The sequence below is a fragment of the Mobula hypostoma genome, chromosome 22 (assembly GCF_963921235.1).
Source record: "Mobula hypostoma chromosome 22, sMobHyp1.1, whole genome shotgun sequence".
Classification (NCBI taxonomy): domain Eukaryota; kingdom Metazoa; phylum Chordata; class Chondrichthyes; order Myliobatiformes; family Myliobatidae; genus Mobula; species Mobula hypostoma.
This window is the reverse complement of record NC_086118.1, coordinates 55297843-55321713: the sequence shown is the minus strand read 5'-3', so window position 1 is coordinate 55321713 and position 23871 is coordinate 55297843. Positions and strand designations below refer to the sequence as shown.

The window sequence follows — 23871 nt, the reverse complement described above, 5'->3', positions numbered from 1 at the left end:
GCTATTGGGGAGGGGAGAGCCTGCCGCTGCACCCAGAGAATGTTACCCAGGTTTTCTGCGTTTTGGATATGAACTTGGACTATAGTATAATAGCTTTTTTTTAATTCTGTGTTTTGGAGGGGAGGGGGATTTGGGGGTCAATGCACCTGTTTCTATTTTTGTTCTTTTTGTGCAGGGAGGAGGGATTGGGAGGGGTGGTGGTTGATGCTCGTGTTGTTGTTCTTTTCTTTCTTGGTTCCGTGGCTATCTGGAGAAGAAGAATTTCAGAGTTGTATAGGAACATAGAAAATAGGTGCAGGAGTAGGCCATTCGGCCCTTTGAGCCTGCACCGCCATTTATTATGATCATGGCTGATCCTCCAACTCAGAACCCTGTACCAGCCTTCCCTCCATACCCCCTGATCCCTTTAGCCACAAGGGCCATATCTAACTCCCTCTTAAATATAGCCAATGAACTGGCCTCAACTGTTTCCTGTGGCAGAGAATTCCACAGATTCACCACTCTCTGTGTGAAGAAGTTTTTCCTAATCTCGGTCCTAAAAGGCTTCCCCTCTATCCTCAAACTGTGACCCCTCGTTCTGGACTTCCCCAACATCGGGAACAATCTTCCTGCATCTAGCCTGTCCAATCCTTTTAGGATCTTATACATTTCAATCAGATCCCCCCTCAATCTTCTAAATTCCAACGAGTACAAGCCCAGTTCATCTAGTCTTTCTTCATATGAAAGTCCTGCCATCCCAGGAATCAATCTGGTGAACCTTCTTTGTACTCCCTCTATGGCAAGGATGTCTTTCCTCAGATTAGGGGACCAAAACTGCACACAATACTCCAGGTGTGGTCTCACCAAGGCCTTGTACAACTGCAGTAGTACCTCCCTGCTCCTGTACTCGAATCCTCTCGCTATAAATGCCAGCATACCATTCGCCTTTTTCACCACCTGCTGTACCTGCATGCCCACTTTCAATGACTGGTGTATAATGACACCCAGGTCTTGTTGCACCTCCCCTTTTCCTAATCGGCCACCATTCAGATAATAATCTGTTTTCCTATTTTTGCCACCAAAGTGGATAACTTCACATTTATCCACATTAAATTGCATCTGCCATGAATTTGCCCACTCACCCAACCTATCCAAGTCACCCTGCATCCTCTTAGCATCCTCCTCACTGCTAACACTGCCGCCCAGCTTCGTGTCATCCGCAAACTTGGAGATGCTGCATTCAATTCCCTCATCCAAGTCATTAATATATATTGTAAACAACTGGGGTCCCAGCACTGAGCCTTGCGGTACCCCACTAGTCACCGCCTGCCATTCTGAAAAGGTCCCGTTTATTCCCACTCTTTGCTTCCTGCCTGCTAACCAATTCTCCACCCACACCAATACCTTACCCCCAATACCATGTGCTTTAAGTTTGCACACTAATCTCCTGTGTGGGACCTTGTCAAAAGCCTTTTGAAAATCCAAATATACCACATCCACTGGTTCTCCCCTATCCACTCTACTAGTTACATCCTCAAAAAATTTTATAATTTTGATAATAAATACACCTTTGAAGTGAGAGCAAAACAGTGAGGTAGTGCTCATGGGTTCATGGAGGATTCAGAAATCTGATGGCGGAGGGGAAGAAGCTGTTCCTAAAACACCGAGTGTGGATCTTCAGGCTCCTGTACCTCCTTCCTGATGGTAGTAATGAGAAGAGGGTATTTCCTGGATAATGGATGTTGCCTTCTTGAGGCACCTCTGGACTCCTAGACCGGGGACTGAAGCTCCCTCTGGACTCCTAGACCGGGGACTGAAGCTCCCTCTGCAATTGATCCTTGACTCCCTGACCAACGGACTGCAATCACTAAGGATACACAGCAACACCTCCGCCATGATTATTCTAAGTACTGATGCTCCACAGGGTTCCTTCCTCAGCACCCCAATCTCTTCCCTATACACTCATGAACGCGTAACCAGATTCTGGCCATGGAGGAAAATCCTTGCTCAACCTAACTATTAGTATGCATACTATGGTGGTGGCAGCTGTTAGTCTCGCGAGACCTGGATTCTCCAGGGCGCAGGCCTGGGCAAGGTTGTATGGAAGACCGGCAGTTGCCCATACTGCAAGTCTCCCCTCTCCACGACACCAGTGTTGTCCAAGGGGAGGGCAAGAGTCGGTACAGCTTGGCACCAGTGACGTCGCAGGAGTTGCCAGAACGAGGTTGAAGGCAACGTCGGACTGCCTTAGGGACCCCAGCTCCAGATTTGTCCTCAGGGTTTACTCCCGAAGCCTTTCCCTGAGTGGGTATGGCCGCAAGGCAGCAGAGGTTTGAAATCAGAGTTTTCTCTCTCTTAGATGGACTGCCTTCCCAGGCTGACGAGCTCCATCTGCCTGAAGCACTGGTTTTAAGGTGCTAGGACCCACCTTCGCCCCTTCTCCTGTCAGTAGAAACAGTTCCACCGGCTTAGAGGCTAAGCCACACGAGAAGGCCGGGAGTTGGACTCGGTTGTCAGAGGCTACTTGAGTCGCATGCCGTGAGGAGCACTTTTAGGTAGTGGGAGCCTGTCCCCACTACCACTCCTCGGCTTGACAACCTTGGAACACACACCTTGCATACACATACACAAAAACAGATGAAGAACAGGATTCTGGCACAAGTGCAACCACCCCTGTATCTCTACTGTGGGTGCAGAGGCAGGTTGTGAATTCTCCATCAGCTGATACCTCAGCCCCTCACCAGGATAGAAGTTCATGGTACTTTGATGCAGTTCAGGAGCCTGAAACCTGCAGCAGACATGTTCCAGACACACCACTGCATCAATTGCTTCCTGAGATCCAGGATCCGGTGACACCAATTCCAGCTCCCAATGGATGCACGAGTAATTCTTTTTTATGGTCACGGTCATGTTTACAAGGGAACAAAAAAGAAAGGGAAGTACGAAGAAGACAAAGGAAAGATCCAGGCTAAAGAGTAGTTGTGATCTTCTTATACAAGACTAGAGATAACAGAATTCCACTGATAACAATTAACCTATAGATATACACAAGTAGCATAGTACCTGCTACTGGAAGCTAAGAGGTTTCTGGAAAAATACAGAAGCAACTGTACCATACTTATTGGAAAATCCGCTCCGAACAATTACAATAGGTGATTATCATTCATTTGTTATGTGCCATGTTGTATGACATGGGCAATCATGGTCTTTCCATGACCATGTTGTTCTTGGCAAGTTTTTCTACAGAAGTGGTTTGCCATTGCTATCTTCTGGGCAGTGTCTTTACAAGACAGGTGACCGCAGCCATTATCAATACTCTGCAGAGATTGTCCGCCTGGTATCAGTGGTCGCACAACCAGGACTTGTGATGTGCACCAGCTGCTCGTACGACCATCCACCACCTGCTCCCATGGCTTCACATGATCCTGATTGGGGGGATAAGCAGGTGCTACACCTTGTCCAAGGGTGACCCACAGGCTAGTGGAGGGAAGGAGTGCCTTACACCTCCTTTGGTAGAGATGTATCTCCACCCCACCACCCAAGGTGATTATATAAAAATATACACAGCATAGGAAAGTTAAACTACAGGAAAAATATCAATTCTATACACAATCGAACAAAATCTAAATTTTCACTACATCGTCCCTAAGGTAAGTAAATCCTTCCTCAGGTGTGAAGACCAAAAGTTACACAAAGAGCTGCAGGCACTGGTCTCAGCAACACCTGAACACATGCAGCAAAGATTCCTTACTGTGTGCTCAAATCCATCAACAATAAAGACCAACATACTGTTCACCTTGTGAACTGGTTGCTGTACCTGGATGTTAACTTTATTCGTGTCACGGATCTGAACAGTCAGATCCCTTTGAACACCAACATTTACTACTTTCAATCTAGGTAACAAGTATTTTTTTCTCTAGTTCCTGCTGAGGTGAATAACTCAGCCCTGAGCTGTGTATTGTTAACACACATGACTGCGCTGGGGAAGTTGCAGAGAGGAGTGATGAGGATGCTGCCAGGACTGGAAACTTTTAGCTCTGAAAACAGACTAGATATAGGTGAAGTTGAACAGGGAAAGGTAAGGTGAGACTTGGCTGAGGGATGCAATAGGGCAAGAGGTCAACAATCAGATGTATGGGGAAGTGTCTTGGGGTAGTATTGCTTCGCTATACAATCTTCTGGCCTGGATTGTGGGCCCCAGTTTCCAATTTCCTCCCACATCCCAAAGCAGAACAAACGGACCTGCGAGTACAGGTCCATAATTCCTTGAAAAGTGTGATTACAAGTCAGAAAGGGAACTTCAGGCACTTTGGCCTTCATAAATCTGAGTATTGGTTCAGGTAACACACATCAAAGTTACTGGTGGACGCAGCAGGCCAGGCAGCATCTCTAGGAAGAGGTACAGTCGACGTGGGAGCGGAGTGGTGCTAGAGGGGAACTGGTTAAGTCTCAACTGTCCAGCTCTTGGCTCCATCCCTCCCCCTCCTGTCTTCTCCTATCATTTTGGATCTCCCCCTCCCCTCCCACTTTCAAATCTCTTACTAGCTCTTCTTTCAGTTAGTCCTGATGAAGGGTCTCAGCCCGAAATGTCGACTGTACCTCTTCCTAGAGATGCTGCCTGGCCTGCTGCGTTCACCAGCAACTTTGATGTGTGTTGCTTGAAATTCCAGCATCTGCAGAATTCCTCGTGTATTGGTTCAGGTGCTGGAATGCTATGTTGAAGTTGCGTAAGACATTGGGAGGTCAAGTTTGGAGCACTGTGTGCATTTCTGGACACCTACCTACAGGAAAGTTATCGATAAGATCAAAAGCATACAAAGAACGTTTACAAGGATGTTGCCAGGACTTGAGGACCAACAAATTTCACAACATATGCCAGTGATATGAAACCTGATTGTGATTAATCTGATTGAGTTCTAGGGGAAATTTGAATAGGCTCTGTAAGGAGTTTATACATTCTCCCTGTGACCTTGTGGGTTTCCTCCAGGTGCTCCTGTTTCCTCACACAGTCCAAAGACGTACTAGTTGGTAGGTTAATTGGTCATTGTACATTGTTCCGTGTTTAGGCTTGTGTTAAATTGGATGGTTGCTGGATGGTCAGAAAGGCATATTCTGTGCTGTATTTCAATCAATCAATACATAAAAGTTAGGACTTTATTCCCTGGAGTGTAGAAGAATGAGGGGAGATTTGATAGAGATATACAAAATTATATGGGCTATAGGTAAGGCAAATGTAAGCAGGCTTTTTCCACTGAGGTTGGGTGAAATTAGAACTAGGGGTCATGTGCTGTGTATTTAATATTCCAGTAATATTTAAAAAATATTAACTATTAAGTATTCTTCGTTTGCTTAAATAATTCATAATGGGTTTTATGTAAAAGCATATGTCATTACGCAACACGTTATATGTGCGTACCTTGCTAGAAGCAAAAACGAAGCAGACACATTCTCCTGCGTTCCTGTGTTTTTCTTTTAATTAGTTTTATGTCTTGGAGCTACAAAACATCTGGCAACAAGCTTTTTTTAAAACGAACTCAAGACGACTACCAACCTGTTGAAGCACAACTAGACGTTAGAGTTTTAAAAAAGCACAACAAAATGGTTGAGTTTAAAAAAAGGCAGAAAATGGATGAAATTCATGGGTTCATAAACGCTGAATAATACTAAAATAAAAGAAAGCAGAAATAGCTGGCTACATTGTAAAGATAGACATGTTTGACTGCATGACAGATAACTGGATATTGTATACTGAGTGAATTAAGCAGTATTCTGAAGCAAATGAAATAACCAATGAAAAGTAAAACCAGTTTTTCTGAGCATAATATGTGTAAGAGCATATAGTTTGCTTAGAATTTTAACTGCTCCAACCAAAATGAGCACTGCTGATTGTAGAATGCTTTAGGTATCATAAGCAGAATCGAAAGGTAGGGGTGTCCATTTCAGTGTACATGGTTAAATTGAAGAAGTTGTCTGAGCATTGTCATTTCAGTAACGGACTTAATGATGCACTGAGAGATTGTTTAGTTTGTGGAATCTTACAAGAAGACATTCAAAAATGGCTCCTAACCGAAGCACAACTCACATTTAAAAGAGTAGTTGAAATCTCTGTATCAATGGAAACAGCAGGCAGAGATGCAATTGAGTTTCAGTCAGGAATGAAAGTGACTGTGAACAAATTGTAACATCTACAAAGAACATGCCAGGCAGACAGAAATAAAGGGAAGAGAAAAAGATAAAAAAAGGCAAGTGGCAGTTTCAAGTAAGTATTAATCTGCATGCTGATGATGAAAAATTTAATATGTCCTAAATGTCGACTGTTTATTCCACTCCACAGATGTTGCCTGACCTGCTGAGTTCCTCCAGCACTTTGTGTGCGTTGCAGTCAATATTATTGACAAGTCAAAATGACAGTTCGATGTACCATTGGCACGTCAAGCTGCAGCATTTTATTCCGAACAGATACGATGAGTGGGTGGGGTAGAGGTGGGCAACAACTGGAAGGAGGTGTTGCAACAATATATTACCCAGGTCTATCACCTCCTCGGAGCCATCTCATCAGTGACACTTCCATCATTCCAAAGTTCAAAGTAAATTTATTATCAGTGTCACCATACACCTTGACATTAATTTCCTTGCGCATTTACGGTAGAACAAAGAAACACAATAGAATCAATGAAAAGCTATTCACATACAAAGGAGCAATGTGCAAAAAGATAAACTGTGTAAATCCATAAAAATAAATAATACTTGAAAGTGAGTCCATAGGTTGTGGAATCTGTGACATTTATGTGCACTAAAGTTTATTTGCATGTACACAGGTGTTTGTTCGTGGTAGTTCCCTTGCCAATATTGAATGACACATCTTACTGTCAACATCAAGGCTCAGTCCATTTCAATGACAATAGCCTGGGATAGGTGTAAGGTGAGGATTTGGTGACCCACCCTATTGGTAAAGGATCTCTCTTAGGCAGCATTACTCTTCCACATAACAACTGTGTCAATTGCCACGACAGACATTCGTGGACCCAGGTGGTATTCACAAAACCAAGTTGTACATGCATAAATGTATCTTTATAATAAATTACAAACTTTTCCATAGAAGCATAATCAAGACAAACAGCACCACAAACAATGTCAATCTAATTCATCTGGGTGCTCTATATTAACCCATTTCAAAGTTCAATTTTTAGACCAGTACAGTATTCATTTCTTTAGGTAATTTTGTTACCCACTTATTTGTGTTCCTTAGAGTAATGGATGACTTAAACCAAACATTTTTGAACACAAGCAGGTTTGAAAGTGCAGATGTGGACATGTTTTCACTGGTGGGAGAGTCATGAACAAGATGCATAACCAAAAGATATGAGGCATCCATTAGTCTTGCAAGACCATGGATTTGCACCTGGAAAGTCTTCACTCTCTAGGGCGCAGGCCTGGGCAAGGTTGTATGGAAGACCAGCAGTTTCCTATGCTGCAAGTCTCCCCTCTCCACGACACCAATGTTGTCCAAGGGAAGGGCATTAGGACCCATGCAGCTTGGCATCAGTGTTGTCAATGTGTGATTAAGTGCCTTGCTCAAGGACACAACACGTTCCCTCGGCTGGGGCTCGAACTCACGACCTTCAGGTCGCTAGTCCAATGCCTTAACCACTTGGCCACGTGCCCACACGATATGAAGGCAATAATTTAAGACTATGTAGAAATTTCTTCCTGCAGAGGGTATGGCCTCAGAATACAAGGATGTCCCTTTAGTACAGAGATGAGGAGGAATTTCTTTAGCCAGAGGGTGGTGAATCTGTGAAATTCAGTGCCACAGATGGCTGTGGATGCTAAGTCATTGGGTATATTTAAAGCAGAGTTTGATAGGTTCATGATTAGTAAGAGTGTCAAAAGTTGCAGGGAGAAAGAGGTTGACAGCAATAATAAGTCAGCCATGATGGAATGGCAGAGCAGTCGATGGGCCGAATGGCGCAGTTCTGCTCTTATGCTTATGGGCTTATGGTTATGGTCTAACTACTTGAAGGATGAAGGAACTGAATGCTATGGGGAACTGGTGCAGAAGGGGGTGTTGAGGCCAGTGTAGATCACACTGGAAACGGCAGGACAGTGTGAGGAGGACAGGTGGCATGTTCCTGCTCCTATTTGATCATTCTCCTTGTGTTGTAAGGTCCTGGACTAACAGGGAGCTGTGAGGTAATAAAGGAGAATGAATGAATGAATGAATGAAAAAGTGATGAATGGAGGTGCACACACACAGAATACTGGAAGAACTCAGCATCATCTATGATGGGACTAAACAGTTGACATTTCAGGAAAGGAAGGGTTCCCCCTTTCCTTTCCAGTCCTGATGGATTACAGCCCCAAACGTTGACTGGTTACTCCCCTCCATAGATGCTGCCTGACCTGCTGAGTCATAGTTATAGAACACTACAGCACAGAAACAGGTCCCCCAGCCCCAGCAGCAGTTTGTGTGTGGTGCTCAACATTTCCAGCAGCTGCAGAATCTCTTGTGTTTATGACTGAAGGTGCATTCATTTCCCAGAATGCATGGTCTGGGTTGGAAAAATCAAAAAAAACCTGCCCCAACATCATCAGGGATTCAGTCAACGGTCACTGATAGCAAACTGCGATACAAGGGGCAATGACGGAGGTGTCATACTCACGTGCTGCTGCTGTCTGTCATCGACATGGAGTCATCTGTCATGACATCACTGTCATTTGCGCTGCTCGCAGGAGCGAAGACGTAGCCAGACTGAATGTGATAGGGATTGGCATATCCATTCCTCCCATATGATCTGAAAAGGACGAGTTAACTATTAGCATTTTTTTTTGCAGCGGGTTGTAATGTCTCACACATTTCATGGAAAGGACACAATTTTAACATCCAAGATGTCTAATCTGTTTTGAGCTGTACAGTGATGGTAGTGTAGTGGTTAGCACTCTGCTTTACAGTACAGTTGATCCGTCATTGCCTGTAGGGAGTTTGTATGTTCCACCACATAGGTCTTCTCCAGGTGCTCTGGTTTCCTCCCACAGTCCAAAGACATGGTGGTTGGCAGGTGAATTGGGCTTTGTAAATTGTTGTGATGAGGCCAGGATTAAATCGGGGGATTGCTGGGTGGCATGACTCAAAGAGCTGGAAGGTCCTATTCCATGTAGTACCTCAACAAATTAAAAATAAATAAATAGACTGCGGGAAGTGCGTTCAGTCCCAATCCAACTGAAGTGGAATGGTACAGGCATCACAAATATTAGCTTTATTTGTCACACGTGTATCCAAATGTCAAGGAAATGCACTGTTTGCATCAACCACCAACACAGTCCAAGGGTGTGCTGGGGCAGCCCACTTCCAGCACTAACATAGCAATGTTTACAATGCACAAACCCTAACATGGACGTCCTTGCACTGTGGGAGGAAGCCCACAAGGTCACAGGGAGAACATACAAACTCCTGACAGACAGTGGCAAGAATTGAATCCCCAATCACCGGTGCTGTAAAGTGTTAAGCTCACCACTACATACTGTATGTCCTTAATATCGAGGTGGGGGGGGGGGGGAATTTACCCACAGCCTTTGCTTCAGAGAATTTAGTTATTGGTGTGGGCTTTAGGTTCGGCTGTGGCTTCCCACATTGAAAGAGCTGGCTGCCAGGCTTCAGAAAGGAAGATTAGGTGAGGATCAAATAGGACACGCCAGGGTTACAGGATATTCTCCGAAGAATATTGGAGACAGTATCAACAAGGCTGAATGGATGGCACTGCTAGGTATGACCAAGGTTTGAGCCCATGAATTCCTAGGCTGGGCCTCTAACCTCACTCAGCTCCTGACAACAGGTGATTATGGTGACTATCAGGATTTTGGCTTAACTAGCCCAATTTTCTTTGAGTGCTGTGGGTGGGGCAATTTTGTTCCATTTCTGCTACCTTTTGGAGTTGGAGGCCGGTATGATCCCAGGTTTGATCCATGCTGGTGTTTGTAAGGATTTTGGCCAAACTATCCCAATTTTCTTTGAGCGTGGGGGTAACGGATTGGGAATTAATCTGTAGTATGTCAGCAGTCAGATAGACTTCCTGTAAACACGGTAGGCATCTCAATCATTCCTATTACACACCAACGTCTGGCCAGGATCGGGGACCACCGTGAGTGTTAACTGATATTATTCAGTGTTGTTGGATTCACTCGGCTAGGATTTGTTCAGACATTACTACATGTACAAAATATTCAGTAATGTATATTGACTGCCATTATGTGGTAGAACGTAATAGTGCGTACTATCCACTACCTGCTGACATACACCTGTGTACCGTACACTGATTGTAATATCATACTGACCGTCTGAGTTACAGACAAGGTAGACGTCCAGCGATGGGTGCACTTAATTAGGATTAGCATTAGTGCACAGATAGACCAAATCAAAATCAGGTTTATTATCACCGACATATGTCATGAAATTTGTTGTTTTATGACAGCAGTACAGTGCAATGTGTGGGCACGCGGCCAAGTGGTTAAGGCATTGGACTAGCGACCTGAAGGTCGTGAATTCGAGCCCCAGCCGGAACGTGTTGTGTCCCTGAGCAAGGCACTTAATCACACATTGCTCTGCGACGACCCGGTGCCAAGCTGTATGGGTCCTAATGCCCTTCCCTTGGACAACATCAATGTCATGGAGAGGGGAGACTTGCAGCATGGGCAACTGCTGGTCTTCCATACAACCTTGCCCAGGCCTGCGCCCTGGAGAGTGAAGACTTTCCAGGGACAGATCCATAGTCTCACAAGGCTAACGGATGCCTTTACTTTACAGTGCAATATATAAATTACTGCAAGCTATAATTAGAAATACAAATTTAGAAATATAAGTAGTGCAAAAAGAGAGAGAAATAGGAACACATACACTATGCTGGAGAAACTCAATAGGTCAGGAAATTCATCCCAAACAGTTGATGTTTGGGCTGAGACCCTTCTTCAGGACTGGAAAGCAAGGGGGAAGATGCCAAAATAAAGAGGTGGGAGGAGGGTTAGCATTGGTTAGGCATCTCTCCACATCCTCCTCTCCCCGACCCACCCTTTCCTCAGTCAGTGCTCTGTCAAGTCTTCTGCTTGAAGGGGCAGGGGCTGCAGCAGAGGGGGAGGGAACAGATCTGGACACGGAAGTACAAAATATTCAAGCAGTTCAACAACAAGGAAACTCAAGTTTCTTTTCCATGAAAAGTGAAATAAAGGCTTGATCCGTCTGAAGTTTCCTATTTTAATGGAGGAGCAGTGACTGGAGCTGGAAGTCTGGAGCCAGAGAGGTGCTGTTTCCGCACAGCGAGTTTGAGAACCCAAGAGCAGACCACATTTGGAGTATCACAAGCAGCTTTAGGTCCCCTGTCTAAGAAATGATGCGCTGGCACTGGAGAGCATCCAGGAGTCTTGTGCGAGAATGATCGTGGGAATGAAAGGGTTTGAAGGCTCTGAGCCTGCACTTGCGGGAGTTTAGAAGAATAAGGTGGGGGGGATCTCAGTGAAGCCCATCGATATTGAAAGGCCTCGATAGAGTGGACATGGAGAGGATGTTTCCTATAGTGAGGCATTCTAGGACCAGAGGGCACTGCATCAGAAGACAAGGACGTTCCATTGGAACAGAGATGAAGAGAGAATTTCTTTAGCCAGAGAGTGATGTACCTGTGGAATTCATTGCCACAAAAGGCAGTGGAAGCCAAGTCATTGAAACAAATAATATCACGGTTTTGATGTATGTGTGATAAAACTGATCTAATTTTTGCCTACGTAAGTACATAACCTACAGCGGTGATGTTAATTGGGGCAAACTGGGGACAACTTTCTGCCTCTCTACAAACTGCATCGTCGGATTACTTATCCGAGAGGGCAAATGGGCTCTCAGTTTGGAAGTCTGACACCCTCAGTGCTGCACTGAAGGATAAGCCCAGATGTGGTTCCAGTCTCTGTAACATTTTTCTCAGATGGAGTTGCGTTATAGATTAGATTGGAATTTTTGTCACATGTACATCGAAACATCCAGTGAAATGCATTGTTTGATTAAAAGATTGACACATTCTGAGTATGTGCTGGGGCTTCACTGCGCTTCTTTCAGCGCCAATATACCACACCCACAAGGCACTAATCCTAATCTTTCAAACGTGGGAGGAAACCAGAGCACCTGGAGGAAACCCACAGACAGAACGTACCAACTCCTTACAGACAGTGGGGGGACTGAACCCATGCCACTGGCTGGCGCTACAACAATGTTCTGCTAACCATTACATTCCCATGACTGCAGCAATCTCATTTCCCAAAGATGAATAAAAGAAACAATTCCCTGGGATGCGGTGAGCCTCTGAACAAGCATGCCCACCAGGGCTGCTTCTCCTGCCAACAAGGTACAGTTCAATCAGACTATATTAGCAAGTTAAAAAAGGGAGGAAATGTTCCAAGTGCCCAGGCCTCTCCCACACAGATTGTACAAGTGCAGTCTTTTTGTTAATCCTTTATAGTCAATGAGCTGACACAGCAAAAGTGTTGAACACTTGCCTGTAGACACCTAATCAGACTAACCCACCACTCAGTGTTGTCACTGAACAGGTTTATGTGATAGAGGCACATTTCTGCCTGGGAACTGAACAACTGTACTGTTGAGTAAAACTCTTCCAAAGACATTAATGATGGGCAAGTAATAATCACTGTAATTGTAACCACTGTAAGGACAGATTCTTCCCAACTCCTCTCTCTCTGAAACACAAGAGATTCTGCAGATGCTGGAAATCCAAAACAACACACACATAATGCTGGAGGAACTCGGCAGGTCAGATAGCGATCTATGGAAATTAATAAACAGTCGATGTCCCAAGATGTGGACTGTTTATTCAACTCCATAGATGTTGCCTGACCTGCTGAGTGTCTCCAGCATTTTGTGTGTGTTTCCCCATCTCCTATAGGAGTTTGACTTTGACAGAGACCAGAATTCCTCAACCAATAAACTCTGTTCAGGTTTTGTACCAGAACCTCTACGACACTGTCAGTATTCTGACCACTACCACCACTCACTGTTCAATCTTCCAGTTGTCCAGCTGTTCTTTTAACCCGACTGCTGCAGACGGTTAGAGTGGACTATTTATTGTACACTCTCCAGCTGACCAACCAATTTAATTCTTTCTGTGACTGCAGTACCCAAGACAAGATTTCTACTGCAACTCACAACATACGACAAAGATAAAGAATAAACCTATTTCACAGTAGATAGCCCATTATTCATCTTCACCAGCCAATGGTGTTGACGTGTCATCAGCCGATGAGAAAGGTATAAGCTTCTGATGGGGTTTCTTGCTATATTGATAACTAATCTCCTTTCTATACTGATTTGGGTTGCCATGTCAGCCAAGGGTTGATGTGGAAGGTTTTGTCCTCAGCCAATTCACAGGCCCAGGTTTATTAGATAATGCTCCCCTCGTGCACTGGGAACTCTCCTTCGTAGTATTTTTGGATTGCACTTTTTTTACCTTCAAGGTTCAAATTTACCACATACAGTGAAATGTGACATCTGTGTTAACAGCCAACACAACCGATAGTGTGCTGGGGGCAGGCCACAAGTGTCGCTACACATTCTGGCACCAACCTAGCATTCCCACAATGCTTAGCAGAGCAACGCAGACTACAACAAACCTGTGAGGTTTAATCCTTCTACATCACACCTTACTGATCTAGGAGGATAATCCACAAAATAGAGTACTGGTGCTACAACAAGTTCTTCTCCATTGCTGCTTTCTAATGACTGGGTTGTTTAGGCAGTGCTTACTGCTTCTACAATAGGGGGCAGGTACTACAGAGAAACACATCAAGGAAGCAGGCCATTCAGCCTAATGCACTCACGCTGACCAGGAGGCACCCATTCATATTAATCCCAGCTTCCAGCTCTAGGTCCACAGTCCTCTATACCACAGTGACCAGAATCCTCAACCAGACGCTTGTACAGATGCGCAGTGGAGAGTATCCTGACTGGTTGCATCACAGTCTGGTACCAAAACACCAATGCCCAGGAACAAAAACAAAAATCCACAGAAAGTAGTGGACACAGCCCAGTCCATTACAGGCAAAGCTCCACCCGCCAAACACATTTACAAGGAGCGGCACCACACGGAAACGCACACGCCCATCATGTCCACAACCACCAGGCTCCTGAACCAGCATGGACAACTTCACTCAGCACAATTCTGAACAGATTCCACGACCGACAGACTGACCTGCAAGCACTCGACAACTCCAGCTCTCAGTCCGATCGAACTACTGAGCTACGTATTTGCACAATTTGCACATTAGTTGTTAGTCAGTCTTTATATATAGTTTTAGATAAGTTCTATTGTATTTCTTTATTTCCTGTAAATGCCTGCAAGGAAATTACTCTATGGTGACAGAACATAGTTTGATAGTAAATTTACTTTCACTTTGACATCTTAAATGCAATCAAAGACACCTCGCTCACCACAGTCTCAGGCAGTGAGTTCCAGGTAATCACATCTCTGAGTTAAAGAAAAGGTCCTCTCCCTCAAATATCCTCTGAAACTCTTACATTGGCCCCAAGTCCATGCTCACCAGTTTTATCAGCCTCTTTTATAGTTTACCCTGTCTACACCACTCATAATTTTATGTACCTCAGTGTCTTAACGTCTTAATCCTCTCTGCTCCAGGGAACACAGAGCCAGTCAGCCTCCCTACATCACTGAAAGGCTCCATTACAGGGACCATCCTGGTGAATCTGCACTCCCTCCAGTGAACCCTGGGGATCTCTGTAGTCCCTCCAGTGAATCCTGGCGAATCTTTGCATTCTCTCCAGTGAATCCTGGTGAATCTCCGTAGTCTCTCCAGTGAATCCTGGTGAATCTCCATAGTCTCTCCAGTGAATCTTGGTGAATCTCTGCATTCTCTCCAGTGAATCCTGGTGAATCTCTGTACTTCCTCCAGTGAATCCCTGCATTCTCTCCAGTGAATCCTGGTGAATCTTTTCTGCACTTTGTCCAGTACTGACATATCTTTGTCTGATTAAACTGATCAGCTCTTTAGGTTATAAAGGAGTGATGGTAGACACAGATACATTAGGGACATTTAAGAGACACTCAGGTGAAAGGAAAACAGTGGGCTATGTGGATGGGAAGGGTTGGATTAATCTCAGAGTATGTTATAAGGTCAGCATTACATTGTGGGCCGAAGGGTCTGTACTGTGTAGTGTAGGTATCCACAAATCAGCTCAGCTCACTGCCCCTGAACACCCTCTTAGACTACACACGTCACCGTTTCTCCACAATAAGCATCAGAACCAGAGTCTTGCATGGCAGGTACCATGGGCACTAGACCCCTCCCCAGAGTCTTGCATGGCAGGTACCATGGGCGCCAGACCCCACCCCCAGAGTCTTGCATGGCAGGTACCATGAGCTCCCCCCCACCCCTTTCAAGGACATTTTCAAAAGTTGGCGTCCATTATTAAGGACCTCTTCACCCGGGATATGCCTGTTTCTCATTCAGGGAAGGGGTGCAGGACCCTGAAGACACAGACTCAATGGCTTTCAAAACAGCTTCTTCCCTTCCGACATAAAATTTCTAGATGGTCCATGGATCCATGAACACCAAGTCGCTATTTTGAGTCCTGAAGAGGTGTCCTGGTCCAAAACATCGACTGTTTATTTATTTCCATAGATGCTGCCTGACCTGCTGAGTTCCTCCAGCAGTAATGTGTGCATTACTTTGTTTTCAAACTAATGTTTATTTACTTAGCGATACAGTGCAAAGTAGACCCTTTCAGCCCTTTGAGCCATATAACCCCAGACAAACCTGATTAACCCAAACCTAATCACGGAACAATTTACAATTTTCCTTTATGTATTGCATTGTACTGCAGCCACAAAACAACACATTTCATGACAAATGTAAGTGATAATAAACCTGATTCTGATTTAGTCCAACTGTGTACACTCATTCTAATTAAGTGCATCCATCGCTGGACGTCTACCTTGTCTGTAACTCAGATGGTCAGTATAATATTACAATCAGTGTATGGTACACAACTGCATGTCAGCAGGTAGTGGATAGTACACACTACTATGTTCTACCACATAATGACACAGTCAATATACATTACTGAGTATTTTGCACATGTAGTTTTCCATAATGTCTGAACAAATCCTAGCCTAGTGAATCCAACAACACTGAAGAATATTAATTAACACTTAGTGGTTCCCATCCTGGCCAGACCTTGGTGTGTAATAAGAATGATTGAGATGCCTTCCGTGTTTACAGGAAGTCTATCTGACTGTTGACATGTTACAGATCAATTCCCATTCCATTACCCCACACTCAAAGAAGATTGGGGTAGTTTGGCCAAAATCCTGACAATCACCATAAATTTAACACCACCATTGAACAAACCTGGAATCATACTGGCCTCCAACACCATAAGACAGTGGAAATGGAACGAACTTGCCCCACATTACCAATGTAAAAATACACAACAGAATTTGTCTACGTGCCCAATGTGACAATTAGACCCTTGCAACAGAGATGGACTATTTCAAATGTTCATAAATCCTTTCATGACCTCCACTCCCCTTGTCCTCCAGTCACCTGTGATCTTTGAGTTCCTCTACTTCTGGCTTCTTGTGTGTTTCCCCTTTTGCTTGGCTGACGACAGCTGGGCAGTAATAAGACCTTAAGATATAGGAGCAGAATTGGGACATCCAGCCAACCGAGTCTGCTCTGCAACTTCATCATGGCTCACCCATTCTCCTGCCTTCTCTCCATCACCTTCGGCGCTCTGATGAATCAAGAACCTATCAACCTTTGCTTTAAATATACCCAACGACTTTTTGCAAGTATTAATTGCACGAGTCTTCCTAATAAATGTCCCTTGAGTTTTCATAGTGAACCCTTTTCCAAAAACTATTAAGAGTCTTCTGAATAGCTGCCGTGTTGTTGTTCACTGTGAACTCTGAAGACGACATGGTAGTGAATCTGTGGCTTCAAAGGATTTTTTTCACTAATGTCCGCTGATGTTAATAACTGAAATCATTTACACCAGATTTGGTGGCTGCATGTTCTGGCTACTTCTTGCAAAAGTCCTGGTCCCTCCCCTTCTTCTCAGTGTCTTTGATGAGGCCAAACACACTTGATTTAAGTGAGCAACACGGCTGTTCTGATGGTCAGCAGCACTTGCCCTGAATTGAGTGGCTCCGAACCTTTGTTCCACTTGGGACTGACTTACCACTTTCGACCTCTGAAATAGCTCAGCTCATTCTCTCACAAGAGCTTTCTCTCTTCCCTATTGTGAAGCACTCCGCTATTTCACCAGTGATGGGTGGGGGGGGGGTGGTGGAAGCTGAGAGAACGTGAACACCACTAAGATATCGGAAAACAAGAGGGTATGGCAGGGCCCCCTCTCTCTGAGAGGCCGACTGCAGTGTACTGTTGGGAGTTAACAGCATGACTGAAGTCTTAGGACACAGTACAGACTGACCTTTGGCAAAGGCCTTCTTTCAAAGAGCAGGTATTCAGGCACAGTTGGGATTATATTCTTTAAAAGCCATGCTAAGTTTCTCTCAGTGACTTCAATTAGAAGATAAAGAAGGAAAGAGGAGATTTGGGGGAAGAGTGAAGAAACCTACACATGTCAGAAGATGCACACGAAAGAATTCAGATCTTGGGGCTAAATTAGTTCCACATGCCTCTGATGGGCACTAACTTACAACATAAAAGAGAAAGAGCTTTATGAAAGATTTTACTGTCTTGAATCAATCACTTCAAGTCAGAGAGTGCCAGCGACATCTCTTTGTCCTTTCCGGAGTCTTCTAAATCAAGGAGGCCACAGTCTTTTAGTCTTTATCACTTTGTACTGAGTAATGGCCACGTGATTTGGAGCTCAGAGACAAAAAAAAAACCCTAGACTGATTAGAGAGAGGTGAAAAACAATCTAATCCAAGGGTTTGAAACATCTGGAAATGAAAATCGCTCAGAAGAGTTTTCTGAAATGTGTTTTTACGCGCCACCATGCATGTACATGCAATGTAGAACTTACTCCTTCAAATATACAAGAGGTCCCTCAGCTCTGCCAATCCAGTCACATCAGTAACCCTGGGGAAGCAGTGCAGACAGGATGGGGGACAAAGCTTGCATGGCCAACCAACACCCTCAGTAAAGAACCTAATCTATGTATTGGTTCTGAGGCTTCACTCAGAAGTCATTTCTTCCCTTTTAACCATCAAGTTCTTTCTCAAAGCTGACCATCTTAAGCAAACTGATTAAAATTGTTTTCCTGCGATTATACTTTTCTAACGTGACCACATTATGCTAATTGTACACAGATGGGTTGAATGTTTCCCTGTTCAGCATCAACTTGACTAACAGAAGGGTTAATACAAGCAGTGGCAGCCTTCACTGGAGATTTTGCAATGACATTCCACAAGAGATGAATATTGCCAAGTGTTTGGTGCATACAGACACTGCTTTCAAGGCCAGGAAAACGATGTTTCCCAGCCCACTCTTACCCTGTATCTCAATGTAAGGCCGAGAAGTCAGCATTTATCCGTTGGTACTTGCCCTGATTTTGCACGTAGTAACACAACTCGCAGCAAAAGTTGTCCAAATTATCCAGACACAATGAAGCTCTTGCTTTCAGAGACACTCATCCTACTGCCCACCCATTCACCTCCTCAGACTCACACCTGCACCATCTCACTCACTTCACCCTCTCACACTCCTCCCTTCAACCCCTCACACTCACTCCTTCGTGCCCTCACACTCACCTCTTCACTCTGTCAACCCCTCGCCCCCATCCCTTCACCACCTCACACTCACCCCTTCACTTCACACATCACCTCTCACGCTCACACATTCCCCACCGCATGTTCTCCCCTTCGCCTCCTCAAACTCATTTTTATTGTCTCTCACACTCACTCCTTCACAATCACCCCTCCACCTCTCACTCTCCCCCCACCCTCTCACACTCACCCCTCCATCCCTCACACTCACCACTCTACCCTCTCACACTCACCCCTTCACCCTTTCACAGTCACCCCCTTGCACTGTCTCTCACACTCACCCCTCCATCCCTCACACTCACCCCATTGTACTCACTTTCACTGTCTCTCACACTCACCCCTCCAACCCCTCACACTCTTCACACCTACACAAAGTCAGAGCCTAAGGGCCCCATCACAACTAACAACCTCACACTCGTGTCGTCACCGTCTCACACTCACCATCCCCACGCACTCACTTTCACTGCCTCTCACATTCACCCCTCCATTCTCTCACCCTTTCACACTCAGACAAGATGACAGTCTATGGGCCCAATTACAATTAATCAGAGCCAGTGTCAGTACAACAGGCCTAGGACACAGGTGTCTGCTGGTACATCGCTTCTCAGCGAGTTCTGGGGTACCTGATCAGCCCCCAATTTATCATACTGTTATGATTTAAATGATACACGGCACCAGTGTGAAGCTTCCCCTATTTTCGAATCGCCCGGGTTCCTGTCAAATTCTGCTTCTCAGCGCCGCCTATCCTCTGCCGCTGGAGAGCAGCTTCTAACATTTGCCTGATAGGTGGCAGATGTATTCGGTGAGAGGGATCACCAAACGTTCACCGACAACAAACAGCGCGTCGTTAACCCTCCTGGGTCCAGGGTCTTTCTTACCTGAAACATTTGCCATCGGCTGGTCGCCCCGTGTTGACGGCCCGCGACCCCCGGTCGCTCAGCCCCCCTCCCGACGGGGTGTTCTTGTCCTGGGACTCGGGGCAAATCCACTCCTCCTCCTCATTCAGCGTCGGCAAGTAACCACAGACCACTTGTATGCGGGACAGTTCGGAGTTCCCGACAAACAGAGGGTTCTCCCCGCCGGTCCTGACATACTGAAGGTAGATGTCCGAAGTCAGGAACATCTGGTAGCAGGTTTCTTCCATCAGGGTCTGAATCTCGTTCTGCGCCTGGTCAAACATCGAGGAGTCGATCTGCTGTTTCCTGATAGCCTCCGTGATGTAGAACTTGGTGGCCGCCTTGAGCTGCCTGGATACGGCGCTATTCTCCACGTATCGCTTGTGGATGACCTTGGCAAGTTTCAGGGTCTTGGGGTCGGCCACATCCATCTGTCTGTAACCTTTGCAGGCGAACCAGAAATCCAGCGTGTCCACGCGTTCTTCCCTCTCCAGGAAGGCGCGGAAGAGTTGCGCTCCGTCCTGGTCGCCCAGCAGCGAGTGCAGAGACTTGGTCCAGCGGCTGAGCGGAGAGTCGGGGGAAGCGCTGCCCTCGGGCTCCCCCAGCTCGTCGTCCTCCCTCCTGGGGGCCGGGTTGACCGCCGGCTCCTTTAGACCGTGACCCTTGCCGGGGGTGCGCGGTTGGCATCTCTCTCCTTCCTCCCCCGGCACCGGCGGCCTGGGAGCATCTGCTCTGAAGGCGGGCACGAGGGCAGCGACGTTCATAGCTCGGGAGCCGAGACTACACAGCCTCTGTCTCTGTGTGTGTGTGTGTGTCTCTCTCTCTGCAAAGCGTTCACTCAGCGGGGGATGACAGGACCGTCTTCCGTCTGCAATGGAAAGTATCGATTTAATGGAACCTGACTTCAAACAGGATGAGCAACGAAACACATACACACACACACTTCACACGCACACAAACACCACACACACACAGATACACACAAATATACACACACAGACACACACGCACACATACACGTACGCACGGACACACAGAGACACGTACAAAGACAGACACACAAATAGAACAAGCGGTTTTATTTAATCCCGTCTTTTGGCCCAGAGTTACATCTTGAAGTTAAACAAAAGCATTAAAAATGTTTTGAAAGTTACTGAAATGCGAAGGAAAAATGAAGGTTCTGCGCCTCTCGACAAAACTCTCCCAAACTTTCGGTGTGTAAGATACAAATCTGAGCTGAATATCAGGAGTTCGTGCGAGTTTAGGTTGCACAGACCTTAAACATCTTGGACCCCCTCCCCCGTGGTATCAACGAAAACCATCCCCTGTCCTGACCTCCCCCCCCCACGAGGGGCTTCGACCTAAATTATGAACGCCTCCCCCTACAACATTAACATCAGAGAAATGCAAAACTCGTCCTTATAAAGGAGACTGCACGGAGCTTTGATCGTCAAACACCTTCCCTCATCGCACACACAGCCCAGGCGGGGACATGAGGAACTCACGTCTTACAGCTTCACTCCTAAAGTATAAATAATGGAAATTGATCTTTGCAAATGACGGAGACAGACCCAGGCCCGGTGTCAGAGGTGAAGCGGGCCCTCGGCCATATTTCAAAGGGAAGGAGGAACGTCTCTTCCTCCTGTCTGCTCGCAAGTTACAGCCGGAGCCATGGAGAGCGCCCCACTTTCTTTCCAACCCCCCCTTTCCCCCCGCCCCCGCGGGCTGAACACTCGGGTCCTCGGATCCTGTCACCTTCTTCCTCACAGCGATCCCACCCCACTAAGCAGCAGTTTCAAGGGAGGGGGCGGCAGAACGATAAAAGAAAAAGGCAGCCCCTCTTGGAAATGCATTTTAGCGATAATACCCCTTCCCCCCCACCACCCCTCTCCCCAGAGACCCACTCTGATCCTCCACTACTCCTCCTCTCTCGGACTCTTCCCCCAGTATCGCCACCACGGCCCATTCAAACCGTCTCTCCAGTTCAAAGGAATGTCAGTAAACATCAAAAGACGCCGCGAAGGCCACGAACAACGCACAGACTCACAACTTACCATAAATCCATTCCTTCGCCTCCCAAACAGACGATTCCTTCCTCTTTTTCGTTAGACAGAACCCCAATAATTTATTTTACAGCGAATGCGTGTAAAGCAAATCGCGGTGGGTATTTTCGTTGGCAGAATTCATTTGGTTTATTCACGTAAAGCGTGTTCTCTCTCGTTCCCCTTGAATCCCTTCTTTTCGGTTCCTGCTTTACCTTTAACTCCGTGACTCCGCGCTCCAAATGCCCCCCCGGCTATTCCAACACACATGCAGAAATCTGGAGCTGCGGTTTAAGTGTGAACTTCAAAGAGATCAGCCGATCATCGAATCCAGCAAGAGAGATAGCGACCAAAGAAGCAGGCAGGGTCCCGGCAGACCAGAGCCACGGGCGCGGGCAGCCGGCAAATGGGGAACAGGCTTCCAAAAACACGGGCCGCCACTCGGGCAATTAACACCCGCGATCTTCTGCCCGCCGCCGTGCCAGGGATTTATAAACTTTCCAGGACCTTATCAAAGGGAATCCGTCCTCAGCCAACTCCCTGGGGGTGGAGACGTCAGTAGTGACTAATGTACCGCCCCAATCGCATTATCCCTGCGCCGCACAGTTGCATCATAAACTTTCATTCCTCGCTGCAATGTGAATTGACACTTAGAGCCGTTCTGATCATTTTTTGATGTTGGTTCTCCTCGCCCAGCCGCTGGACCGGACTCCTTAGAAGTTCTTTCTCTTCTCGGATTTGCATTTATGCACGCAACGTGTGCCTGCTTTTTTACACGTATAAAACTGCATTTTCAAACTCCGTCACGGCGATAGGCGTAGAAACTCCGGGCGCAAAGATGAAGAGGCCTTGTGCGGGGAACCGACTGAAAGCCTGTCGGGCCATTGAAAACTTTAAGTTTTGCTTGGGGTTACTTTATTCCATGAATAATCTCACTCCATATTTACAAACGGAAAAAGAAATGAATCGCAACGCCCTTCCACAATTACAAATGCACCCTTTTTTTTTAAAAAAAAGGCAGCAATTTCGACTTTTCTCAGAGTAAACATTGAAATGGCAGCCGGGCAGTTTTTGCATTGTTAAAACGCGGATCTGCATATCAAAGTTTGCAGAACGCGTTAATGATGTTCTTTCTTTTTGTTTTAAGGATAATGTCAGGGAGCCGCACATGAAAACCATCTGTACAAATCGTATTACAAACCAAAGAATTAAGGTCTGTTTTTTATATACAAAAGCAGTTGTTGCCTTTGATGCTTTTTAAAGGCAGCAGGACTTCAAATGCGCCGAAAGTTTGAGACACTGCTGCCAACGATTTCAGACTTTTCAAATGTCCGAATATCTCTGAACACCACCAGCCTCGACTTACCAGTAACAAGAGGTCACAATGCAAATAAGCCTTAGAGCCTTAAATGACATTATATACTATAAAACTACAAGAATTAGTAAAACTATCCCTCCTAACCGAGGTTTTAAAAGTGTGTAATCAATAGTGATCTAATTTAAAATATAAAAAAGTAGTTAATAACTGAAGCCTGTAATTTATTAGGGGAGGTAATTTTAGAATCAGGGAATACTGCCCTGCTTTGAAGTCGCCCTTTTAATGTCTGTCACGTGGGTTTTATTGGACTGATTGTATATTTGTAATCTTTCTGTCACTGTTAGCTGCAGACTTTAATAACATGCTAACCTTGCATGTGGCCTTTATTGAAAAGTTGACTAAATGCAAGTTTGTAAAGCTAAGTTCTAAATTCAACAGAACCGTGCCCCTCCCGCAACTTCAGAGCATTCAGACGTTTGCAAACACTCAATTGATATTTTAACTTCCTGCAACTGTAACATAGTCCCTGCATTTTCTCTGAAAATGATTCTAAATATTCAACACCAGGGATGTTTTCTGCACGGATGAGGCGATGGGCCAGTTTCTGGTTGTTGTAAAGCAGTGGAAAGCGAGACACTGTCCCTTTAAAATAATTATCTGTGGGAGATCGGAAGTGGTTAGTGAGGGGAAAGGCTTCTCTTGGTAAACAGCAGCGCTCTCTCAGGACGACAGCCAATCAAACATTAACTAGGCAGCCCAGGTTTACAACCAGTACTATCGGGAGAGGCCCTGTAATCACAATGCAAATACTCTTATTCATGCATAACCTTTCATTTCTG

At 45.6% G+C, this 23871-nt stretch overlaps 1 protein-coding gene across 2 annotated transcripts in view; it reads right to left on the bottom strand.

Annotated features, from left to right (window-relative positions):
* Positions 1–23871, bottom strand: part of axin2 (axin 2 (conductin, axil)) — a 74703-nt gene that overhangs the window by 19527 nt on the left and 31305 nt on the right. Inside the window, exons 1-3 of one of the 2 annotated variants that reach the window (XM_063030632.1) lie at positions 21727–22250; positions 19655–20540; positions 8643–8774 (exon numbers count right to left, since the gene is read on the bottom strand). In XM_063030632.1, the coding sequence (XP_062886702.1) occupies positions 8643–8774; positions 19655–20436 (914 nt within the window). In that variant the 5' untranslated portion in view covers positions 20437–20540; positions 21727–22250. Of the gene's footprint in view, positions 1–8642; positions 8775–19654; positions 20541–21726; positions 22251–23871 lie in introns of those variants that run through there. The other variant, XM_063030633.1, reaches the window with a different exon arrangement.